At 41.2% G+C, this 19,911-nt stretch overlaps 1 protein-coding gene across 4 annotated transcripts in view; it reads left to right on the top strand.

Annotated features, from left to right (window-relative positions):
• The window catches only part of zfpm2a (zinc finger protein, FOG family member 2a), a 122,362-nt gene that overhangs the window by 54,112 nt on the left and 48,339 nt on the right, over nucleotides 1–19,911 (top strand). For 3 of the 4 annotated variants that reach the window (XM_058054016.2, XM_058054013.2, XM_078790908.1), the window contains 2 exons: nucleotides 1,833–1,957; nucleotides 19,243–19,354. In XM_058054016.2, coding sequence (XP_057909999.2) covers nucleotides 1,833–1,957; nucleotides 19,243–19,354 — 237 coding nt within the window. The remainder of the gene's footprint in view (nucleotides 1–1,832; nucleotides 1,958–19,242; nucleotides 19,355–19,911) is intronic. The other variant, XM_058054015.2, reaches the window with a different exon arrangement.

Genomic DNA, 19,911 nt, shown 5'->3' with positions numbered 1-19,911 from the left:
TTTGTTGTGTGATGCACACAACTGGAACCCAAACACGGTGGACCACAAACCACACACATTGCCCCCTTACCCCCCACCCCTCAACCTTCATCGCTTGCATCTACACTGTTCACTACCTGCTCCAAGCCACCCAAAAAAAAAAAAAAAAAAAAGACAGAAAAGGGCAAAGGAATGGAAAAGAAGAAAAAGAATGGCTGGTAGGGGTTGGTTGAGCTGCGTGTCAAGCGGTGCTAAACAGCAACTTGCATCCAAGTGGTTAAAGGCCGTGGGTCTTATCTGAGGACAAACAGAATGCATCAAACAGTGGCTGTTGCTCTCAGTGATGACGACCAGCTGTGCACCAGTGTTTAATTATTTCCCCATAATGAGCTGCAGCCGCAGCATGGACAGGGAGAGAAAAAGGATGAGCTACACATGTATTTCTCGAAATAGCTATGCATACATACCTATTAATATACACCATTTTCAAGCATGCCGGGGAGCACAAAAGGGTAACTTTGAATTGGATCACATCTGAACATTCAATCCAAGCCAAACTCTTCAGTATCGGCCATTTTAGACAAATTTGACTGATATTTCAAGGCATGCCGGATATTGTTTTCTATGGCTATATAAATATGGAGCCGACCACAAGAAAGATGAGATTCGAGATTCAAACAAGAGTGGGCATGACTGCCGTACTGTATGTCATCATTTTGTTGGCCTATATTTCGGTTTAGGGCGGCACGGCGGTTGAGTGGTTAGCGTGCAGACCTCACAGCTAGGAGACCAGGGTTCAATTCCATCCTCGGCCATCTCTGTGTGGAGTTTGCATGTTCTCCCCGTGCATGCGTGGGTTTCCTCCTACATTCCAAAAACATGCTAGGTTAATTAGCGACTCCAAATTGTCCATAGGTATGAATGTGAGTGTGAATGGTTGTTTGTCTATATGTGCCCTGTGATTGGCTGGCCACCAGTCCAGGGTGTACCCCGCCTCTCGGCCGAAGACAGCTGGGATAGGCTCCAGCACCCCTCGTGACCCTCGTGAGGAAAAGCGGTAGAAAATGAATGAATGAATGAATATATTTCGGTTTTGATATAACAAAATAAACTCTGCCTAGCAACAAGGGGCCACACCAACAATGACATGATCAGGAAATAGAACTCCGCATTCATTAGTTGAGCTCTTTGAGTATAGTACATTTTAGTTAGGTTTTGGAATTAACCATGAATGTTTGTTCGTATGGAATTATCGAAGGTTAAGAGTTTGAGCTAGCCATTCCTGTCAATTAATATCAATGGATTGTCAACTACATTTTGCTGTACAACACAAATATGCACCCCGACAGAGGGTCATCACCCTTCGTATCACACTTATGCAACAGCCTGCCTTGTTCAGCATAACAGTTTGATTAAACAACTCTAACCCTCCCTAAAATGTACACTCAATCTACAAGATAAGATAGCTGTGGGTGTCAGGGAGGTGAGTGTGGGTAGTACTAACAGTGCTATCCGGTTTCACTGTTAATTAATGAGTGCTGTACAGCACTAACAAGGGGTTCTTCCTTACTGGAATTACAAGAATAGTCCTTCCTCCAGCCAGCAGGCTGTCTGCAATGTCTCACAGCGATTATCTTAACAGAAGACACCTTTCAAGTCATGTTAGTGAATGATGTGTCTGAGGAACACCATCAGATGGAGGCTGCCATCATTTGCTGAGATGTCAACCTTTGAATTTTGAACCGCAATAGGGCAATGGTATGATGCCATTGTGTATTTAAGGAGAAAAAATGATGTTATTTGTAATTTGAAGGGGAACGGCAGTGTGGTTAACCGCCTATGTTTGTTTTCAGGAGACCTGGATGCATTCCTTAAAGATGGCGAGCGTCGCATCCATAGCCGTCTGCAGCTGCCTGTGGGAACAACATGGGGACCTTTCGAAGGCAAGATTGAGATGGGTAACGAGAATAGCACACTGGTATGTTCCTATCCTGTTTTTTTTTTTTTTTAACCCCAAAACATCACATTTTCAAACATTGATTGACAAGCATGAGTAACATGACATTCATTTTTAGGAGATTACGGCATTTGATTGATTATTTAAGTGACCAAATTCAAAAAAATATTGGAAAATGGATTTTACTTATTAAGCTGTAGGACAGTATTAGTATTAGGACAGTAGGGTTATGAAGGAAAATCTGGCAATGGACATAAAATGTCAACATTTCGAAAGCAATTGTAACCGAGTGGTTATCACGCAGGTCTCACAGCAAGGATACGTGAGTTCAATTCCACCCTTGGCCATCTCAGTGTGGAGTTTGCATGTTCTTTCCGTGCATGCATGGGTTTTCTCCGGGTACTCCAGATTCCAAAAACATGCTAGGTTAATTGGCGACTCCAAATTGTCCATAGGTATGAATGGTTGTTTGTCTATATGTGCGCTGTGATTGGCTGGTGACCAGTCCGGGGTGTACTCTTGCCTCTCACCCGAAGACAGCTGGGATAGGCTCCAATGAATGAATGAATGAATTCTAAACCAATGTCATTGGGAGTGAATCCCATATAGTATTTGTGTTCTACTCGTTTTGCACATATGAGAATAAGGCAGGTTAAAGGAAAATGCACTTTTGGGGGAATTTTGCCCATTATCCGCAATTCTTATGCGAATTAGGATTAATTAACAAGTCCCTATTAAAACTGGAACCAGTCTCACATTCCCTTTTGCAAAGACACATAAGGCCAAGTTCTCCGAGTGCCGCCACGTCCCACCCGCTCAATCCCCTATTTTCCTCCAGCTCAACTTTATTAAACCATTTATGGGGAAGTCATCATTTTGAAGTATTCAGTGGCTTTAAATAGCCGGAGTCATGTGCTGCCGTCCCTCGCCGCATCACGCTTCCAATTTTGCACGTATTTAAAAATATATTAATTAATAAATCATGCTATTTTGGGGTTGAGTACGGCTTATAGTTTGTAAAAATATATATTTTTTTGGCTTAAACATAGCATTTTCAAGCATAATGACGCAAAATACAAATATAAGGCGTTTAGAAGATGCATTGTGGCCCACATCCACCCAAACAGATTTTTCTCATTTGTACAAACTTTAAAAAATAAAAATAAAAAAATACATCAACTGACTGACCGAAAAGCTTCAGTTAATTGTTGATACCTGCTCCTGGCAAGAGTGATGTGTTCTTAACTAAGTGCACTCTAAGGAATTCATCACCACCTAGCAGATCCTCATTCTAGTCTATCATTTTGTGAGCAAGTGCTGGTCATCCACTTTAATTGGCTACAGAGGGTTACAGAATATGCCAAACCTTCCTTGCAATTAAAAGCAAAGGAAGAAGCTCCTGCGCCGTGCCTTTAAGGATCTCTGGTGTGTCTATTCTCATGGGGGCCTTTCAGTGCTTTGCTTCTTGCCCTCCTCTTTTCCTAGGTTCCATCTCTCATATGGATACAGGCTGTTAGCGGCTTCTCAGTATGTCTCATTAAAGGCTCGGTCAGAACAACTTGCATTTTTCTCTCAGTGAGCCTCCAAAGCTTTTATCCATTTTTTTTAGAACTATCTATCAATTGTAGTATTTTGAGAGCCACATCTTAACGTAGTTCAGATCAAAATGGTATGGTGTGGATTAGTAAACGTTCCCAGTATGGGGTGTTTAGCCAAAATGGTAATGGTAATTTGAACATGCATCAGATTACAATTGAATGCATCACATAATCAGTTCACAGTTCCACATGTCCAAAAGGAGTAGGAAGAAGCAAAGCTTATTAAATCCTACCCCTCCATCTGGTACTTTTACAATCAGTAACTGTTACATTTGTTCACTTCCTGCTTTCCTAATAGAGTTATTTTTATTTTTATTTTTATTTTTATTTTTATTTTTATTTTTATTTTTATTTTTATTTTTATTTTTATTTTTATTTTTATTTTTATTTTTATTTTTATTTTTATTTTTATTTTTATTTTTATTTTTATTTTTTATTACGGGGGTGCTGGAGCCTATCCCAGCTGTCTTCGGGCAAGAGACACACCCTGGACTGGTCACCAGCCAATCAGAGGGCACATATAGACAAACAACCATTCACACTCACATTCATACCTATGGACAATTTGGAGTCGCCAATTATATATTTATATATATAATTATATATATATGTTTAATTTTATTTTTGTCACGTACCGAAGTACGAGGTGATAGGACCATACAATGACATAATGGGTACCATAGTAAGTGTCAATATAGTGATATATATAGCACATCATGACTGGTTCAAGACTCTTAGCCCCTAGTAATAGCTTTGTAGGGGTCCAAGTCTGTACCATTCTAGATTTCTTATTTCCTAATGAATTATTTCAATATTTAATGAATCTGGCCAATGAGCATGTGCTTTTCAAACGGCTGCATCTTCTTCCGAAGCATTTCTCCCGAGCACCTGGTGCAATTCATCAAACAATGACACGTGTACAGGAGCAAACTATGATACCAGAGTGAGGATTTTAGAGGCACAAGAAAAAAAAAAGGGGTTATTTTAAAGCTGGCTCATTGTGATGCATGTCAGGGTGGTCCAAAGCAGGGTCATAAGGCAGTCTAAAGCGTTTGAGGTAGAAATAAAAGCTCATTGCTTCACTGGTCCCAGCTTTACCCAGGAGCCACTCTCAGTCATTCTTATGAGGTGTGACCTCCACAGACTATTAAATCTCCTTTAACCCTCTTAGATGTTTGATTTCGCAGTGGTGAATGAATTACCTGGAAACGGTTGGCTAAAACGCAGGAGTGACACCTCTCTCATGTTCAAAACTCATGACCCACCGGGGAGATATCTCTACGCCCTCTCTGAAATGGAGACACTTTTTTGAAATTGAACTAGTACTGTGTAGTATATACAAGGTATCGGTCTGATACAGTTCTTAAATGCAAACAATTGCTATTGCACACATTTAGGTTTGACTGGTATCTGGTTGAAGCGCTACAGAACTTTGCAGAGAGGAGAGAACAAATGAGCGGGGGTGGGTGATCTGGAGGAAGCAAATGGGCGCATGAGCTAGCGCTAGCCTGTCGCTACATGTGCTGTGGGGTGGAAGCCAATATGTGCTGGCTGCAGGTGGATGACAGGCCTCAGTAGCTGACCAAGAGTGATGGATGATGCTGAGAAAGAACGCGGTAGAGTGGTGAATGCATTTGTGCAGACAGGCCTGAAAAGAAGCTTGGAAAAGTGAGAATGAAACAGCAGCGTGGCGAACAGAGGGAGATATAAATCAAGAAAAAAAAACACAGGGGAGGAAAAAAAAAAAAAAAAAAGCATAACAGGAAATCTGGTCATCTGCAGGACAAAGATAGGGTCACATCTCTAGTGTTTATCAAGGAGGCAAGCAGATTTCACAGCTGATGGGTCGTCTGTCGCAGGTCTGCAGAGCACGGAGGCACAGCTTGGCGTGATACTTCCTGCTTTTACAGACCTGTTAGCTCAACCACATTGCCCTGTGTTACAAGGGATTTTTGGTGATATAAATGTCTATCAAAGATACAGCACATTCACTGGCACTAACAAGATCATGAGAGCCAATGGAAGAGCTGCACCAGAAACGCTGCCTTCAGGGAGTTAATGTTCAGTTTGAATTGGCAGTGTCAGAAACCTATCAATGCTGTATTTCATTATTGTGGTTGCTGTTTGAACTACTGATATGTGTTGTTGATTTAGAATTTATTTAAATATGTTGGTTATCGGACTGCACGGCGGATGAGTGGTTAGTGTGTTGACCTCATAGCTAGGAGACCACAGTTCAATTCCACCCTGCGTGGAGTTTGCATGTTCTCCGGGTACTCCAAGGTCTACACACACACACACACATGTTGGAGCATTTTAACACAGGCTCAGAAGAAAGATGGCGGAATAAATCGAGTCCCAGACTGACTTTGCTGTCAAGAGCTGAAAACATTCAATAGCATCAAACACTTTTTTAAACTCGATGTCACCGCAAAAAAATTAAATTAAAAAAAATTGCCAGGGGCAAAATTGTGGAAGAATTTTGGTAATCTAATACTTTTAGAGGCTGCACGGTACCCTAGTGGTTGGCACGCAGGCCACACAGCTATGAGACCCAGGTTCAATTCCACCCTCGGCCATCTCTATGTTCTCGTTCCCGTGCATGTGTGGATTTTCTCCAGGTACTCCGGTTTCCTCCCACATTCCAAAAACATGCTAGGTTAATTAGCGACTCCAAATTGTCCATAGGTATGAATGTGAGTGTGAATGGTTGTTTGTCTATATGTGCCCTGTGATTGGCTGGCCACCAGTCCAGGGTGCACCCCGCCTCTCGCCTGAAGACAGCTGGGATAGGCTCCAGCACCCCTCGCAACCCTTGTGAGGAAAAAGCGGTAGAAAATGAATGAATGAATGAATAATGCTTTTAGAGGCTGCACGGTAGTCTAGTGGTTGGCACGCAGGCCACACAGCTATGAGACCCAAGTTCAATTCCACCCTCGGCCATCTCTGTGTGGAGTTTGCATGTTCTCGTTCCCGTGCATGCGTGGGTTTTCTCCGGGTACTCCAGTTTCCTCCCACATTCCAAAAACATGCTAGGTTAATTGGCGACTCCAAATTGTCCATAGGTATGAATGTGAGTGTGAATGGTTGTTTGTCTATATGTACCCTGTGATTGGCTGGCCACCAGTCCAGGGTGCACCCCGCCTCTCGCCTGAAGACAGCTGGGATAGGCTCCAGCACCCCTCGCAACCCTTGTGAGGAAAAAGCGGTAGAAAATGAATGAATGAATGTTGGAAAGCTGAAACTGCAACCAAAGTAGTTTCTCTTGTATTGACTCGGGAAGAAATAAACACGGCAACTCAAAGCAACCAAATGTCTGAAAATAAAACAAACTAAAACAAGACTTGGCGTTCCTGCAGCTGCCCCCCCCCCATCCACGTTCCTACTCCTTTCCTCTTGGTCTGATTGATCGAGCTGCCAGAACACCATCTCATCCCTCACTTCTCTCTCTGATCAATCAGACCATTAGACCGCAATTACAGCCGCGGCTGCGTTGCAGGTGAGCAACGAGCACATTCACGGCGCCGCCGACAACGCCTCTGCGCGGCTCCTCACACTCTCCAAATTAGCCCAAATTAATAGTGACACTCAGACATAAATGGCTGCAATCGGGGAGCTAAATGAACAGTCTGGGTCGAAGCTATTGAGTAGCAGGTGTCTTTAAAAGTGATAATTACCTGACTGGACCGGACTGGGAGAAGAAGGTGGCCCACGATTTGCCTGAAGTAAAAGGCCTGGCCCTTGTTAGCCTGGTTTCTGTTGTACGTGTTAATAATTGATTTGGGGGCAAGCTATTAATGAGAGGCAGATTTCCAGCTCTGTTGTAAATGTGTTGATGGAGGTGTTGCTGCCTCTTGTACAATGCCTTACCGATGGTAATTACAAGAGCTTAGTCAAGGTGACTGTAATGAGTCTATAGAATTCTAGTCCGGATGTGTTTTCAGGGTATTTGAGAGTAAATTGCTCAGTAATTAAATGCATAAGACAAGGTTAATTGTTAAGATCTTGGCGGCTTTGTATCTTATCTTATGTTTTCTAATTTGTGTATGTGGTAATAATATATAGGAATTTGACTCTTCCAGCAATAACATCCACATTTTGAGTATCGATGTAAACAAGCACATTTTAAAAAGAGGGGTTATTTTCAGACATTAAGAAGGGGAGTCATATGATACGTGATGTATGTGAAGGCAGGCACGCGCTTGTGTGTGTTTGTGTGTGTTGTGAACAGAGAGCTTTAGCTTGTCGACTACAAAAGAGCAAAAATGTCAAGATACTGTCCTAATTTTCACCTGGTATAAAGAGAGATGTGGGGTCTGTCAGCCGTTGGAGTGTGGTTATTGTGCAATTCGCTACAAGGGTGGGAATGTGGGCCCGTGTAACCAAAAAATGCTCCAGAAATTATTCAGCCCATCACTCAAGCCATTTATCTCGCACCTTTTTTTGCCCACCCTCTCCATCCAATATGTTTATTGTTGCTACCCCTAAACTTTAACAAGTGGCGGCGGATTTTTCTGTTTCAGAAATTATATTTTTCTTCTTGTCATTGCTTCATTAATCAAGAGGAGGCATTCTGAAAAATGTTTTGTTTTGGTGGCTGCAATCTATTTTGTGTGCATGTGTGTGTTGTAGTTAATCTGCGCCCGTGGCAGGTTTCCCCTCCGAAACGCAGCGCTAAGCAGCGGTATCGCAGGTCTATTGTTGTAGCCTCTGTCATAGCAAGGAGAGCCTGATGCAGGCCTGGGCTCGCCTGATAAGGAAAAGAGGATTCAACATGGCTGGAAAGGAGAATCAGTGGGACTTGAGAGTCGAGTATGGATGGGGCAGATTCTCTCTCTCTTTCTCTCTCTCACACACATGCACACACACACACGCGTAGAGATGCATACAAACATACTGTGTAGTACACATACCTTCTACACACACATGAGCCGAGACGCAAATCATCACCACCATCACACTGGCACATGCTCGGGCAATTATTTACACTAACATCCAATTACATATGCAAGGAAGCACCCCAGGATAGGACTGGAATAAGTGTAAAATGACACAAATACACATAGTGTATGGCGCCATGCGTGTACACTTGTGTTCACATAAACAAACAAAATATGAAGCTGCATCAATGGAACAAGTGGCGGTACAAACTAGTTTGATATAAGTAATGGTAATTGGTAATTGAATGCATCACATAATCAGTTCACAGTTCCACATGTCCGAAAGGAGTAGGAAGAAGCAAAGCTTATTAAATCCTACCCCTCCATCTGGTACTTTTACAATCAGTAACTGTTACATTTGTTCACTTCCTGCTTTCCTAATATAGTTTACGTTTTTTTTCCTTTTTTTTTTTTTATTAAGTACCGAAGTACGAGGTGATATGACCATACAATGACATAATGGGTACCATAGTACTAAGTGTCGATATAGTGATATGTATAGCACATCATGACTGGTTCAAGACTCTTCATCCTTGTATTTAGCAAATACAATTGTTTCATCGTTGTGCATTGTTTGAGGGTCTTACTCAATCCATTCCATAGTTTGATTCCACATACTGAGTTACTAAATCGGTTTTTAAAAGTGGTCATATTTTATTTTTCCATGCAACAGTCACACTGTCTTCCATCTGCTTTTCCAAACATCAGACATCATCAGGCTTAACAGGATTTAAATTTCTGTGGTGCACACACGCATATTTTTGGCAACAGGAAGGTGGTTTCATCTAATGAAATAATCGGCCCCGAATCCGGCATAGAACCAACGTTATTGCATGCATCAATTATTTCCTGGGCTTAAACCAATATCAGGACTGAGGTCTCTTCAGATGGTTACAATGCTAATTATTTGGCATGCTTTTCCATCACCCCTTGCTCACCACTGTTCATATATGTATCAGTGGCAAAATTGGCATAATATAAATAAAATAACTGATATAATATACTATAATATCAATAAAATAATCATCAAAGCAACCTATAGTACACTAGATAAATGTATCACTGAATGTTATATATGAGATGCAGTATGTGCCACAAGGAAGTTAGATCTTTTTTTTTATCATCACTATTATAGTTTCTGAGCCAGTTGCTGTGTGCATGACCGCAACTCATTGCTCCCCACAGCTCTGTGTATTAGCTGTGAAGCACTCAGTCAGCTAGCCAGCGCTGTTATGACCACGGCTGAGCTCCACCGTTTGAGCGATAATGCATGGTTGACCTGATCTACAAGTGAACCTGACATTTTGCTGTCCTTCCATCACAACACAACCTACCTAAACTGATATGGCGGCTACTGATAAGAACAGACATACTGATTTCTTTAGAATTGACTGTAATGATATAGAAATAAACATCACCGAGATTGGCATGACGTCCTGTATATTTAAAATCATGTAAGCTCAAATAATGAGTAGATGATATACGTACACCACATGTTATATTATAATTATTAGCACAGACGACCCAACTAATTGAAATTAATTAACCTATAATTTAGTTTTCTTTAATTAAATTTAGCTGCAATGGTCATTGTAATAATGAGAGAGTGTAAGAGACAATTCAATGACAAATATTATGTGCAATTACACAATATAAATAATACTCAAATACAAGCTGTACACCGATGCAAGGCCGGGCCAAACCGGACCAGAAAACAAGTACTCAAAAGATCTCCAATCATCATCCGGCCACAATAAGTGAATTTATGAAAACCTATTGATGACCTATTAGAGCCTTGTAGACATAAATTAACACCCCTATAGTCACCTTTACTGTATTATTTTTTGGTTAAACCACACTTAGCAGGCTATGGGATGACTACAGGTAAAGGTTTAATATGAAAAAAAACAATATTTTAAGTATATATTTTATTAATAAGTTTTCCTATAATACATTTAGTTTGGAAAACCATTTTATTGAAGGAGTATAGGAACAGTGGATGGCGGTGCAATGCTGCCTCTGTCCACCACCGTCATTGCAATGCACCAATGGATGCGTCGCTCAAACACTATGCCTTGTGGGAAAAATATGATTTTTTAATCATATTGAGACATGTTTGTATATTTGCCAGGTACACTTAGTTTTAGAGTGTTAGTTTGCTGTGTGATGTATTTAGTGTTGTTAGCGAAGTGGACATGAAAGATGACACCCTTAGTTAGACTATTATGGCTGACTATATGTTATATATATATGTATATAATATCACCTCCGGCCATTTACAGTGGGTTGAGTGCGTTGTTGGCTCGTGACTGGATGGCTGAAGGAAGCATTGCACTTGCTCTAACTCATGTGATCACCTCAAGACTTTCCTGTAATGTAATGATTAATAGCTGAAACAACCCAACAAAGTTTCAGGTTTTACCAAATGTTAGTCCGAGAGGCAGCACCAGCAATGCTTAGAACTCAGTCTTCCCAAATGAATGCTTATACAACATTTCAATACACAGCGGACCTCCGCGGAAGCAAAGGCACAGGTGGAAGAAGAAGCAAAGCGAGAGAAAAGTTTGAGCGGTGCCAGCTGCCTTGCCATCTGTCACCGTCATGGCTTTTCTTGTGATATGTTGAAACAACTTCCTTGAGAAATGCTGCAGATAATTCTTGATTGTTTCCATTAGCAAGTCCCCGATAGTGGGCGGAATGCTGGTGCGGTGTTCACCTCAGGAGTCGCTGTGTGGAGTTTGCGTGTTCTCATTGTGCTTGTGTGGGTGTTCTTGGCAGATGAATTAATTGAGGTGAGGCTAAAGGAGGTATGGTGGTTATTTCACACCTGGATGTTTGCAGGTACAGCCTTTGAGCTGTTATCGCTCCTGATGTTTCCAATAATAACATGACTTACATTTTGAATACCTTAAAGGTGGAAAGACCGTCAACCATCAGATTATTGTAACGTGTTTGCCTTTTGCTGTTAATTTCCTTACCACGCAGGTGAACCCCTGCTAGTACACCTTGATACGTCTTTGTTGTCCTCTAGCATGGCCCTCGCCCTCAGATCCTAAGCCTAGTTTGCACAAGGCCTATACCAAAGAGACAAACAGTTCTCCTAACAACAAAGTCTTTTAACCTGCAAAAAAGAGAAAATTAGCATTGAAGATAGGAAAGAAGATCTGGACACTGTCCATTGCACTCCCCGGTGGTCTAGCAGAGCCTCATTAGATGGATGAGTATGAAGCTGTCAAAGCTGTAATATTACACCACAGGGTCGTCAGCAAACTAATTGGGTAACAAAGACCATTTTTCAGCACAGGAAACCCATCTTTTAGCAGTCTGTGTGCTGAGACTCTGATAAGAGAGTTCACGTCTAATGCATTTAGCGAGGGGCAAGTTCACCATCTTTATCTTATTTACTTAACTTGCTGTAAATATTGTCGGTCTTTTACAGTGGATTTAGTAAGACCCCATTTCTCTAAAGTGCACCCAGCGATGAACCTGTAGAAGACTGCGGCATCCGGGAGATGATCAGGAAGTGTATGTAAATCAGATACAGCTCAGCATCATGTTCCATTTGTGTGTTATTATAAGCTTAGTTAGCAATGCATGCCGTGTGTTTCGGTGCATTGTTTTGGGGGATTTCATCTATTGTACTTTCACTGTTAAGTCTAATTTATATTCTGTAGCTGTAGAGCCCAATTTCTGCATCAGAAAGTGAGATTGGCTGCACACAGAGAGTCTCCTGAAATATAAAAGCACACACAGAGGGATGCTATTCTAATGCATCGTGAAATTTCTGACTCAACCAGAGAAAGAGGGAAGTTCAAAAGAATACTAAACCAAAAGGGGAGCAGAGAGGTTTATCGAAAGTCAAGGACTTTATTCAAGTATCATTTAAAGCATTTTATTTTTTTTGTCTATATTTACGGTTTCTGATTGATCCTGGTTTAGTGTACTTGGTTATGCGACCCGGGACTTATGATGACCTCATTGACTGATTAACTCTCTTCCATCCAACGCACATGATAATTCCCAACGGGTCAGGAGTGGATCTGTCTGGAGAATATGTCACCTCCTACCTTAGCCTCCAGGGGTCACGTTAATATCCATACAGGTGAACATTACTGGCTCAGAGTTTCCTATTATGGCGCCTCACACATCATCTCCCCTGCTCAGCCAAGTAACTCTTACATACAGTACATGCAAAAGATCAAACAACCTTCTCCACAGAATCCAAATGGGAAATTTCTTGTAATTCCAACAGTAAGTAGTGAAGCGACTGGGATGTTCTCTGACCGGATCCATACATGTTTGAACATGTACCTCCGAGACATAATTAAGACCTGCAGCACCTGTACTTTTCTCTTGTTTACCACTTCAAATATATGTAATACAGAGTTGAACTTATATGAGAAGTTGAGTTAAACATTAAATGTCGCCCCGACTTTGGATATTGTGGAAAAATTGTGGGTGCGGAGTAGTCAAGGAAAAGAAACATCTTGCCTTCTTTAGGCAAGTTCAACTGACGATAAACATTTGGACTTGAGAATTAGAGCACCTCACAACCATTTGTAATTCTCTTTGTAGATATACCTATCTACAAAGAGAAGGACTGACGTTTGATGAAGTAAGAATATAATACGCTATAACGACGAGCTGTTGATAATGAATCATCGGTGTGTACGCTGAATCCTCCACAAGCGCCCATTCGTCTGCTTTATTAGCACTTATGTCTAAAACAGAATAAGCATACTCTTGCAATGCCACCCGCGGTCATTATGAATACCACCGTGACCAATAGCTAATGCAGCATTTGTACTTTGATGCTTACATTCCAGCCAACGGGATAAAAGGTGATTTAAATGAGAAAATATTTCTTCCTCTTAGCTGAGCCACGATAGCAACAGCCAAAGCATGTGTGTCCCTTCAAAGATTCCGGGGAACAGCAATGACTCGCTCTCAATTTAATCGATTTGAAAATGAAAAGTTAATTTGAAAAAGTTGAAAAGAGAAAGATGGGCTAAGGGAAGAGTGAGGTTGAAAAAAAAAAAAAAAAAAGCATTCTCTTGCACTCAAGCAGTAAACTAACCGCCGCACAGAGCAGGCGGAGATTTCGCCTGAATTATCTCACACCTCACATTTGCTCTTAGGCAAGCAGTTTAAAAGCCAAGCGATTGAGCCAGTGATCCAATTTGAAATGCAGAAATGATTAGAGCAGCTTGCCTCATTTCATATCGAAATTCTCTGATTTATGACAGGGCACCAGCCAAGATCTATCTCTAAAGGGAATTAGTGTGCGATTCCTGCATATTTCTGTTATTTAGGCTCCCAGCAGCAGATGCTATAGCCTTGGAGAAGGGGGTGGAAAAGGAATTGAAGCATTACGTAGGTATCTTTTCATCTCAGCCAGATGTAACCGTGGCCATTTATGAGGAGAAAATAACACAAAAGCGGACGTGAAAAATTGGGGTATGTCCCACTTTGTGTAGGATGTTGACTGAGAACCTTATTTCTGGGAGCATGAAAAAAAAAAATATGCAGCACTTAACCACGCATGTACATATATACAGCTTTTATGCAGAGTGAATAGTGGTGAGACACAGACTGGCGAGGTGAGCTTCGGCCAATTATTTGGGAAAAAAAAAAAAAAAAGACCCTTGCAACCCATCCATCCTTGAGGCTAAGAAAATATTAAAACATGCAGCGATAACGATGGCTAGAGGAAAATCTCCCTTAATGAAATTTCCAGTTGACCACATGCAATTTGTTTCATCGCAGTGAACAACTAATTGCAATGGACGTTATCGAGGTGTGAGTGTGCTGTCTGCTGTAAACTGACTGGTAAAACAGGTACAAATCCTTTATCCTCGCCGCCATGTTGGAAACAAATAACAAATAGCCTTGTTGTTGTCGTATTTGTACTGTCAACATCATCGAAATCACAAGGCGCATTTGCGAAAGGAGAAACGCTCCTTAGTGCATCGCTACAAACTGCTGTTTTTATCGAGAAAAAAAAAACGGACAATATCGGAGGTGGCGTTTGCATCATCGTATTCCAACTGACTGATGAGTGGCTATTGAACGCTCAAAGTATGAAGTCAATGAACGTCGTCAGATATTCAGACAGCGCTCTTTTGATCTCTCAGTTGTCTAAATCCTGCAGCTGTGGGATCAGAAGAACGGCTCCAGTGCCAGCCAGTGACCTTGGTGGAGGGAGCGAGGGAAAAAGCCATGAGGAAAATAATCATTCCCACCAAGGTTTGTATCGATTTCACCTGCCCTGAATAGGAGCAGGTTAAGAGCAGCCACTGGTGGTGAAATGGTCAGCGGTGATATCATTAGCTAGTTGTTTACACAGGGAAGCTGGGAGTTAGAGGCAGGCTGAGTGTCACAAGACACTTTCTTCTTCACCTCTTTCAGCTGATCAGAGGATCATGGTATCAAGGAGGGATTAGTAGCGACTTGGGATTTGTGTGATTGGTTAATTTATTGCAGTGATGGCAGGTCTTTCATCTATGGCAACATTTAATCACAGCAGCCACAGAGGCTATTACAGGTTAGCTCCTTTCTGGAGTCGGTCCGGCTGTGCCATCAGCTCTATCACAATTCCCCTGAAATTTCCAAATTATCTGGAACAGGCTTTAGCTTCTCAGTAATAAAAATTAGAACAGATTCCTGATAGAAGCTTTTGCTCACACAGGGCCAATTATAAATTGTACGGCCCTGCCTTGCAAGAAGGAAGCGGGGAGGGGGGGGGGGGAGGAGGAAAAAAAATCCAACTCTGAGAGATGTGCACAGAACTTATCGTTCAACCCCTGCTCTGCTCTGATCCAAATCCGTGTGGCTGAAAATTTATATTAGATTTTATCACAGACGCCTAAGTCTCGAAAAATCAATGAAGGTTATCTTTTATGTTGCAGCAACTTGTGGAAATATTGATTTTCATTTTATAGTGAATTTGGAGCATCAGTTTGTAATCACTTCCTAGCTGACTACACTGTTTGGGTGGCTGTATCTCTTACACGAGGAAAGGTAACGGAGCTCAGGGGAAAAAAAAAAAAGTGTGAGTGTTAAAACCACTGAAGTGGAAGCAGAGGGTGGATAAAGTATAACACAACTTGTGCGTGGACCGTGGGGGGGTATGATATCAGTGGAAAGTGATGATTTAACCTTTGTAATTGTTTTAATTAAAATCTATGTTGATCCGCTTACATGATGTTTAGTTAACATTTGAGTGCAAAATATCTTTTTCTAGTTTTTAGTTTGCATGATTAATGTGTTCCAGAAGGTCAGTCTTAAACTAAAACGTACTCTAACGAATACATGTTTTCCCCTTTTAAGGAATAATGCAAATTCAATTAATCCATTCTGGACACTTGCAACTTTTTATTTGGCTCCATTGTGGGTTATTTCACAGCAGTGATGAAAACAAAAAAATGAGACTTGTGCCGTAACTTTATTAGTTACCAAAGAACTACAAAGTTACATCATCGGCAGGCGACGTTGCTGGGGTGAGAATGACTTTCGGTTTCGGTTTCCAGTTCAGTGCATGCCAACAGGCATCTAACAAAAACATTTTGTGATAAAAAAATACGTTATAAAAACAATACAAACACAATGCATACATTTTCGACCTAAACCAAAAAATACTCTAACCGGGCCGTACGCTAACCAAGGTTCCACTGTATAAAGATTAAAAATTGGCTCTATAAAGAAAGAAACACCACACCTATAATTTGTAACATGTCTTCAACCAACTTATCCGCTTTGGTTTGGGAATTCTGCTTCCATACGTCACCTCCCTGCTTTTGCGTCGGATGGAGGACGACTTTGTTACTATAAAACCAGTTCATCCTATGCTCCCCCGCTTGAATGAAATGATAATTTTCTGCCTGTCAATCAGTATTTCTCCTTGCCGTGGCCACTTAGGCCAACTGATTTGGTTGTACAAATGTTTCCATTTGCATTTGCAAACACTCCTCTTTGCAGTGACACCACACTATCTTAATCCTAAATATGTTGCATGCTCTTGTGCATCTCTTTGTCTTTGTGGCGGCTGCGACATGCAAGCATGCTTCCAAAGCGCATAGGCTACTTTTGTTGCCGTGGATGAGTTATGTAAATCTGCGGTGAAAAACTGTCATCACTTGTTTGCAGAAAGGGTGAAGCCAAGTTAACTGAAATTGACAGTCCATTCAAGTCACATGTAATACCTAACATGTGAAAGGAAGTCTAGTTAAAGTGCTGTTGAGTCTCTGTTGGCTACATTAAGACCAGCTGGAATATCATAAATTCCCAAAGGCTCAGAGGGATGTCGGAAAGGCCTTCTCGCTGGTGAATAAGGAATGGCTCCAGTCTAGAGATCTAAGAAAGGGTTAATCTGATTCCCATTTCAGATAGTCGTCGTAGCAACAATCGGACAGTCTGCCCTGCTCCTTTGACGGGGTTGTGAGATTTCCAGGTTAGCCAGATAGAGGACTTTATTGTGAGGCTAATTTGAAATGTGAAATCCAGGATGACTTAAATTACAGAGGTCGTCTTTTTCTCATCTGCTGCCAAGGCAGGATAAGACGACGGCGATAGAAAAAAATAAGAGTACGCAATTTACTGTCTGTGTGTGTGTGTTTTTTTTTATTATTGGTGATGCAGTTTGTAGACACAAACACACAAAGCATCTCATGAACTCTTTGAGTTTTTTTTTTTTACTATTTACTCTCTAAAATCAGTTTGTTCTCTAGCCTAACTAGATAGAGTTCATGAAAAAAGAAACGGACAGAGTAGAAGGAGAGAGGGGGGGCATGCAGACACACTGCAGAGCTCATCTCATGTGCATATCTGTGCCAATTCAGACCTTTAACATGCACAAGTGACATTTGCATTTATCCTTCAAGGTTGTTGCCATGTGCAAAGGACTACTTTTTTTCCCATTGCATTATGCAAATGAACCGAGTTGAGATTGCATGCCAACCCATTTTCTCAAAGCATTACTATTTCTGTAACAACCTAATGAAGAAGGGCCTCGGGGTTAAAAAGTAATGGCCTTGAAATACTGACAGTTTGCCTTTAAGTAATAGACTTTTGTACTCAGGTGCCTTAGCACACACTCAAACAACAGCAGCACAAAAAGAACATCAACAAAGCAGGGTATGATGGCGGGTAAATACAGCAAGCACATACAGGTACTATACATACAGTATGGTGGACCTCTTCCACAGAAGCCCATTAGGAGGATGCTGTAGTATATTTTTTTTTGGAATTGGTAAGATGATGCCAATAGTGAGTGTACCCAAAGTACAAAATATCGCTTAGAAAATGCTCTCAATTCTGGAATTGACATTGTGTATGCTCTTGCTCTCATTTGTATCCCTTCGAGGAAACATGCAGCACACCGCACAAACACATCCCAGTCATCATCAAATAGGATTTACATGGACTTGATGTATAGCACGTGTGTCAATGGAAGGCTGAGACACTGCAGGTTTTCGCTCCAACCGGTTTCTCCAGCAGGTGATTTAATTGATGAACTCCTTCCCTCAAATTGAAGGAGGTGCTGATCATCAAAATAGGATGGGGATAGGATAAATAGGATAGATGTTCTTTATTGTCATTGCACAATAACACAGCAGTTGCCTGGCTCCCGTATAATAATAAATAATAATAGATAAATAATAATAAATAATAATGTTTAGAATAAATAGATGACATCAAATATGAACAAAGTACAACGTAAACAGTAATTTGTACAAATAATTTAAATAAATAAAATAAAATTAATTAAAATGTGCGGCACGGCGATCTAGTGGTTAGCGTGCAGACCTCACAGCTAGGAGACCAGGGTTCAATTCCACCCTCGGCCATCTCTGTGTGGAGTTTGCATGTTCTCCCCGTGCATGCATGGGTTTTCTCCGGGTACTCCGGTTTCTTCCCACATTCCAAAAACGCTTTCGGAGTTTTTCAAAAATACAGCAAGTCATATTTTTTGAGTCATATTTTTTGTGGTCCAATACAGCTTATTATTCGTAAAAAAAAAATGCATATTTAAACAAATGTCATTTATTTTTGTCTTAAATTAAGCATTTTCAAACATAGAAATGGCTAAATAAACTAAAAAACAAATTCAGAAGATTCATTTAAAGATGGTGTGATGCTATGTAGTATACTGTAATGTGAGACACACAAGCACCAGGGCTTGATTGCCGGAATAACGGATATTTTATTTTGCAGGTTTGAATTATCTCACAACAGGACTAGAATTCCGAAAAAGAATTTACCCCTGATAAAAACACTGGCAGGGCTGCACGGCGGTCAAGTGGTTAGCGCGCAGAGCTCACAGCTAGGAGACCAGAGTTCAATTGCGCCCTCGGCCATCTCTGTGTAGAGTTTGCATGTTCTCCCAAAAACATGCTCGGTTAATTGACGACTCCAAATTGACCATAGGTATGAATGTGAGTGTGAATGGTTGTTTGTCTATATGTGCCCTGCGATTGGCTGGCGAAGAGTCCGGGGTGTACCCCGCCTCTCGCCCCAAGACAGCTGGGATAGGCTCCAGCACCCCCTGCTACCCTCATGAGGAAAAAGCGGTAGAAAATGAATAAATGAATAATTAAATTAAATAAATAATGCTTTAGTAACTGGAAGGGCCGGAAGAACTATAACACCCCTATAGTTCCTCGATTTCTTGTTTGTGGCCATTCAGCGCAGCAGGCAAGCATGCTTATTAATGCTTCTTTAATCACTAAAATAAGCAAATGATAAATGTTTGTTATCTGTCACCGTCCAGAAGACGAAGAGCAAGGTCCCGGTGGTGCTGAGCACCGGCCCCAAGTGGCTGCTGGATGTGACTTGGCAGGGAGCAGAGGACAACAAAAACAACTGTGTGGTGTACAGCAAAGGTAAGCAAGCAACGCCGCATCCCGTTATCTCTCCACACTGCAACACAACACACCACAGCTAAGACACAGACGATCCACTCAACTCCCACCTGTCTGTCTCCTGGCCGTCTTTGACTTTCTCTCTATTGCTCTCCATGCTTCTCCAAGCCACAAATGTTCTGAAATGTTCTTAGAGAATAGCTGCAAGGACAAGCACACACTTAAACATTACATGCACACGCTCCCCGGCTATCTGTTTTTCTCATCCAGCAAGTAATTTATATCACTAAAACCCTGATTAAGAAGTGAGAAACATCACTTGACACACAAAGTTAATGGTCTTTAGATTTCACAACGTAATTAATGCCCCCCCTCCTCCCTTTATACTGCGTCTTAGAGGAGATAACAAGCAAGGCAGGAATAGAGATCAGGTTGCAAATTTGTTACATATATATATATATATATATATATATTCATGTTCTTGTACTGTGTAAATACATTGATGAAATAAATATAATAATAAAATTCATGAGGCAGCTACAGTATGGTGCACAAGTCTAGGCTATTAGTAGCGTTGT

This window comes from Doryrhamphus excisus, linkage group LG5 (genome assembly GCF_037039965.1).
Source record: "Doryrhamphus excisus strain RoL-2023G ecotype Guam linkage group LG5, RoL_Dexc_Guam_v1.1, whole genome shotgun sequence".
NCBI lineage: Eukaryota > Metazoa > Chordata > Actinopteri > Syngnathiformes > Syngnathidae > Doryrhamphus > Doryrhamphus excisus.
The sequence above is the reverse complement of the archived record's forward strand: the minus strand, read 5'-3'. Positions and strand labels throughout refer to the sequence as shown.